Source organism: Lathyrus oleraceus, chromosome 1 (genome assembly GCF_024323335.1).
Source record: "Lathyrus oleraceus cultivar Zhongwan6 chromosome 1, CAAS_Psat_ZW6_1.0, whole genome shotgun sequence".
NCBI classification, from domain to species: Eukaryota; Viridiplantae; Streptophyta; class Magnoliopsida; order Fabales; family Fabaceae; genus Lathyrus; species Lathyrus oleraceus.
The window spans coordinates 112,315,652-112,322,561 of record NC_066579.1 but is presented as its reverse complement, the minus strand read 5'-3'; the positions used below and the strand labels follow the sequence as shown (position 1 = coordinate 112,322,561).

The 6,910-nt window shown below is 33.7% G+C and overlaps 1 protein-coding gene across 1 annotated transcript; it reads right to left on the bottom strand.

Moving 5' to 3' along the window:
• Positions 1-3,411: 3,411 nt before the first annotated feature.
• LOC127120283 (pentatricopeptide repeat-containing protein At5g02860) lies at positions 3,412-5,494 on the bottom strand. Its single transcript, XM_051050696.1, has 2 exons — positions 3,987-5,494; positions 3,412-3,901 (listed from the first exon to the last, which is right to left on the bottom strand). Exon 1 carries the CDS (start codon positions 5,473-5,475, stop codon positions 4,111-4,113), a length of 1,365 nt encoding a protein of 454 aa, XP_050906653.1. The 5' UTR covers positions 5,476-5,494; the 3' UTR covers positions 3,412-3,901; positions 3,987-4,110.
• Positions 5,495-6,910: the final 1,416 nt, after the last annotated feature.

Genomic DNA, 6,910 nt, shown 5'->3' with positions numbered 1-6,910 from the left:
ACATGTCATCCATCCAGAGTAAAATGAAATAGGATCGAAGGGAATAATGTCTCGTTGAGTGTTGTATGGTGCCTAGTCGATGTCATCATGTTTAGTCCGACCAATATATACACGGAACGGTCCCACTGCATCATTCCTTCTACGCAGACAATATAGACAAGCACGTGGTCAATCCTCAGTATACTCTAGCACACGATCAAACATGTGTATGCGATAAAAATGGGATAAGATCCATCCCTGAAAATGAATAAGAAAACAGTATTAGTAACAAGTGTATAATAAAGTGGTTTTAATATTAATAGTGGTTATGAAAATTATCGTCAGTAGGGTGCAGGAGCCTGTCATTTGCTAAGTCTTTCAAAGAGAACCCTCGCTCAACTCAGAGTACAAATATACCAAACAGGCGGTCCCCAATTCCACTCGTGAATGGCCGACAAGTTGATGAAATATTTAAGGTATGCCACATCGACATAGGTTGCACTTTTGTCCACAAAAATGGACGTGTCGACAAAGAATAAGAGGATACACCTCAAAGCACACTCTCAGTGGTATGTAACCTGTAGATCATCATCATCAACATTCTGAGCCAAGTGGTGACATCTAGTGTAATCATCTTGCCAATGGAGAAGAGGAAAAATGGTGTTTCGTTATGCCATCTCTCAGTAAAAATCCCCATGCATATCATGGTTAATGGTCTTGTACTCGAAAGATCACAAACCTGCAAGACTGGAGTAATGGAGGACAATCTGGAACCAATGATCCTTAGACTAATAAAGCTTCAGAATCTTTCTAGTGTGGTTAACAGACTTCAAACAATCACATTCCTGTTAAAAACAAAATATCAATCGCAAGACAAGTGTTTAAAACATATTAATAACAATCGTTAACAAAAATACATCTCTAATCCAGACATGCCCAACAACATGATCTCTATAATACATCAGTAAGGAGGTGTTAGATGACCTTCCTGAAAAAAAAGGTTTGCAAATAGAGGAACATCATCATATGCAACAGAATGAGCTTCTTTCTGATCTACATGATCAGGGGAGACGTGCCCCTGGGATGAGGACCCATGTGAAAGGCGGTTCCTAGAAGTCGATACTTCCACCTCAAGAGGCCTAGGGACGGTTCTCCTCATAACTCTAGCCTGCTCATTCTAAAGTTTATCTCTCTCACGTCGAACGAACGCATGCTGGATTTCACGGCAGAGTCTCAGTCTTTCGTCGTTGTTTACAACCATTTTTTTAAACAATACGAGAAAAAGACATCAGTTTACATCCAGAACAGTTTCAGATATGCATCTCCGAAAACCAGTAAACCATCAATTTAAAGATGCATCTCCGAAAAAAGCTCGTCTTTACATCAATGGCAGAAACCGAATCAGTATTTCCCTAACAACCCAAAATGCAATCAAGTCATAGTGCATGTATTTAACATCAATCTATTACGAATTTGACTACTACCTAATCAAAATAAATTAAATGAGAAAATTACTCAAAAAGTGTCGGGGATGAATAACCAGAGTTATTGGGGATTGGGGATTGTAATGTTTGAAGTATGAGTAATGCTTATCCTTGAAAAATGGGCTAAAAGTATGTTGCTACGAACTCTAATGTTGCTTGAAGTTAAGGATGAAAAAAATTCAGATAATGAAGGAGAAAAGGAATGGTCTGATGCAATATATATATATATATATATATATATATATATATGTTCGGAGGTGCATCTCCGAATATCCTCTTGAATTTGAAATTAAGGAGGATTATTTTGGAGAAGCATCTGCAAAAAAAAACCTTAGAACAAATACGAAGATGTATCTCCGAATTAAATTTTGGAAAAGTAAGAAAATAGTGTGTTCGAGGATGCATCTCCAAAAACTAAGAGTATTTTTTACTTTTGCCCAAAAGTTTGGAAAAATCTATAAAGGTGAGAAAAGAAATTGCCAAATATTTTGACTAGTCTAGGATATTTTACTGGGCAAATTTTTTTTGGAAGAAAGTCCCTTTATTGCAATTAAGCAATGGGACACCTTTCACTAAATGACGGGAACATGCTCTAAAATATATATCAACATATAGACTGGTTCATCAATGACCTCTATCAAATAAATTTGTATCATTGCTTTAATTATAACTTGCCACATGCAATAAAACCTCTAACTAAAACTTCACAAATCATATAAGGTCACCGGGGAAAATTTGAAGAGAGGCAAAGTCATGAATTGATGATAAATCAAACACTTCCCTCCTACATATTAAAAAACTTGGTTCCATATTCCAGCTCATGTACATTTACTTCCCTCCTCTACATATTAAAAAACTAGGATCATATTCCAGCTCATGTACATTTTCTTATAGAAAATTTGATATAAACTGGCTTCATATTGCAATAAAAAGAGGCAAGAGCAGACATAGGGGTTTCAAGCTAATTAGTGAGGAACTGCATACCTCAGGGACTTCATCATGAGGACAGTGACCAGCAAGGCTGATGTATAATATAGAGCTTCACCCTCAAATTTTCTTATCCATAACGAGAGACGTCCATATCCCGGTACGAGTACTTCCCCATTTTAGAAGTACTCTTGCTTCTGAGTTTGGAGTCTTGGAGAAGGTCTATCGACACAAGTTGCTAATAACTTAGAAGTACTCTTGCTTCTGAGTTTGGAGTCTTGGAGAAGGTCAATCGACACAAGTTGCTAATAACTGTTACTCCATGGGTCGATGGTCTTGTTGAGTTTCACTTAACACAAGTATTACTAAACATACTTTAAGTACCATGTGTTGTATAAAGACATTGTTTTTTTGGCAAAGATATCTTTATGATGGACAAAGATTCGTGATATGATCTTCTCTTGAAAATCAAAAGCTATAAAAAGATGTATTTTAATCAAAGATTCAAACATATTAGCCACTGCAATTGAATACAAAAGCTGCTCACCTATGTGTTACCAGTCAAGAAAGCTAGTCAAAATAGAGATTTTACTTTGGATCGGTAAGAGGAGTCGAGGTTGTAAATTGTGAGATTGTGAAACAGATTATAAGATCCTATAAAATTCATAAAAGCGGCGCATGTATAATTGTGTGTAGTCTTATTGTAAACATCATAAGTTTGTGTTTTTTCATGAAGAAGCTACCCAGATAATGAAATCGTTATACCGTGTTTGCTATAACCCCTCTAGCTATCCCCTTAATCATAACAATTAGCATTAAATGGTGTGACAGTAGCATTAAATGGTATGTTAAAAACACTGTTGTGCAAAAAATACACTATTTGTTCCAACAACACAACAAAACAAGGCTAACAATGTTTGTAAGACAGAAGAATAGTAGCCAATACAGAATATATGAAGAGAAACAGGTGCACAACTTTTTATAATTGGTCCACTTCTGCTACAAAAAAAAATGTTTGATATCAATATCTCATTTTCTTTTCATTTTGTATGGTTAAATGGTTATAGCAAGTAGGAAACTTGGAACAAATGTAAAACAAGATAATAGACTACTTAATATCAACAACAAAAGTGGAGCAATAGAATTAGCACAAAGGGGCCTAAAGGGAACACACATTTTGTTAGGCAGGCCAAGCTTAATCAGTTTTATTATTTTCAGAAATAATATAACATGAAAAATAGTTGTTTTGGAGAAATTGAGGAGGGGCATGTACACATAGCCCTCTTTACATACATTATTTTCATCTTGTGTCAACAAAGACAACTTTCTTCCTTCTATAGAGACTACATCAGGTTTCATTTTCAATTAAATCATTCAGAGCTAGCTCTTTTATAGATTTCATCCATATATTTCTCCACTCTTCCTTTACCCGTTTTAGCCGAACTATATTTCATCCGATTGAGCAGCTTCTATGTCTTGTTCTCATATTTCCCAACAACATTGGCGAGCTTCTGTCATCATTAAAACACCGAGAAGATCATCAAACAGAGATCATTTTTTCTTAGTACTTGAAACCTAAAATGGAATAGTACATACCTGAATACCAGGAAAAAAATTGAAGCAAATATCAACGGATGAACCCTTCCAAATGCAGAGTAGCTATTCAGCAAACACCGGATGACATTACCAAAACTTGTCACACAAAATCTGGCATCTTTGTTCACTTTTCGATAAAGCTTGAGAATCTTGTTGATAATTCCAAAGACAAATCTTTTTTATTTTTCTTCTCAAGACACTTCCTAATCTTCATATACACTGAATAATTAGGTTTAAGACCTCTATCCATCATCTCACGAAGAATCCTTTGAGAAAGTAGAACACTTCCTTTCTTTAAATAAAGAGAAGCGAGTAAGGTGTAGCTTTCATTGCTGGAATAGCTATGCTTACAAGCAGAATCAACAACATACTCATGTGCTTCATCGTATTTTCCTGATTCAAAATACGACTTTATCACCACAGCATTCGTTAAACTACAAGGTTGGATACCCTTCAAAGCCATTTTATCAAGAAACTTCAAAGCTAAATCAATCTGTCCATGTTTACATAACAAACTAATAAGAACATCAACCGAAAACCCATCCGGCAAACCGTTTTCTCTTTCCACCATCTCAAAAACTTGGCAAGCCTCAACAAATTTACCAATCTTCATTAGACAACTTACCAACAAATTGTAAGTACTTCCATCCGGTTCCACACCGATTCCCTTCATTTTCTCTACCAAATCATCCACTCTTTCGTAATAACCTCTCTTACACATTAACCTCAATAAAAAGTTGTAACGACTCACATTCCTTCCCGTTTCTTCTATCACATACTCCGCAATATCAAAATCACCCGAAAAACTAAACGTCTCTATCAACAATTTCACCCCGGAACTCCGACAAACCCCTCCAACCTTGTTAAGCGCATCCACAACTCTCCTCACACATTCCATACTAGAATCCTTATCCAACCTCAAAACAACCAAGAACCTAAACGCTCTTCTTCCCAAACACATCCTTTTTAAGTTAAACTCAACCAAAACAGGAACCATAGCCTCATAATTTCCCAACAACCCACAATTCTCAATAACCAAATTCCCTATCTCAGGATCACAACAAAGCTCACGATGTGAGACATTAAGCCAATGAAAAAACATCAAGGCTGAAACTCTTTCACTCGCTAATTTATCAAAAACATAAACAACTGATGACAAAGACAATGACACATTCATCATGTTTAACCTATATTCCAAATCATTCACACCGTCGCAAATCAATGCAATGATTTCAGAAACTTGCTTTGAAGTAGTATATGGTTTACGTTTATAAGAAGAATTAGGGTTAGAACAAAAGTACCTTGGAGTATGAAATTGAAAATCAAGCTTCAAGTATATGTTGCGAGGATTATAAATTGAACAAGTTGTAAGAAAGGGTTTTAGGGTGCAAATTGGGGAAGAACCAGTAGGTGATTGGAAAAGAGTGTTTTTGAAGAAATGATGAATTGTGAAAAACCTGCAAATGTTGCAGAAGTTTCGAATTCCCATAGGAGGAGGATGAAAATTGAGAACGATAATGTGTGTGTTTTTGGTTTTTTTCGTGTATTGGGTTTTATTAATTGGGCTTTGATTATTTGGGCCAATTCTAAATTTTGGGCCTGCGTTTTATACCAAAGTTTGAGAAATTCTTTTCACGCACCCTTTGAAATCATCTAATAATATTAGGGTGTTCTTTACTATATGGAAATCTCAAATAGCTTTTTTGTATTTTAGATTTCAATATCTGGAGAATATATGAAATTCAATATTTTTTTAATAAATTTGAATTATAAGTTATTTATAAAATCAATCTCACAATTAACCATGCACATGTGACATTCAATAATAAGATCAAAATAAATAATTAATGTGTATATATAAATAGCAGATGTCAAATACAAAACGTCCCATCTCATAATTAATCCAAATACAAATCACAATACAAAATATCATAATATACAAAACAAAATTCCGCTGATATGTATAATAAAAAAATTAATCTTATAATAAATATTTTTGTGTACTCGTTTGAATAATTATATATTTAATCTTTATTTTTTATATTCTAAAATATTTAATGATACTAATTATGAATTTATCTTAAAAGAATCAATAAAGGTATCTAGTAAAATACATTTTTTTTAAATATTTAGAGATTGAAAAGTACTAGTAGTGATTAGTGTTGCTCAACATAAATTGGAACAATGTATGATTTGTGAAAGAATGAATGGAAATCTTTTGACTTGTAATCTATAAAAGACTCTAGCAATTGCCCTTCAAACATAGTGTTGTTTGTTCTTGCAGCCATCTGACTGGAAAGTGGCATGATAAGCATTAATTTCGATGTTGGTTGTGTAGCTGAAGAAGAAGGAGGGGTCCGGTGTGTTTACAATAAACCATGTTCCCTTTGAAGTTGCTTAATTCAGAGCATAAAAAGCTGTACCAAAAGAACTTTTGAATGGCCTTTCTTCTACTCAACTATACAGTTTCGATTATAACTAGAAAAGGATCAAATTTTGGAAATTTGTAATGATGCATTTTCTTACTTGACTTTTGATTGATTCATACACATAATGATGAAAGTCCAACCATATATTCTAGAGTATCTATTCAAGAGATTTACTTGGATTTATATCAAAGAGATGGTAAGATTGTATGGATTCACTTGTTGAGAATTTGTGTCTTTGAAGAAATTTGACTTGTTGGATTTATATTAAAGAGTACGTTTAAAACAATATTTCTTTTGTTTCAAAATAAATGTTTTTTTTAATTTAAAAAATATATTCTAAAATAAGTGTAGTTTTATTTTTTTTAATAAAGCATTAATTCATTTGTATTAATTTTACCCTTAATTAATATTGTTTGCATTATTCTCACAACATTAAATCTCATTCTGAATTTATGACAATGTTTGTATAACCAATAACAATTAAGAATATTTTTG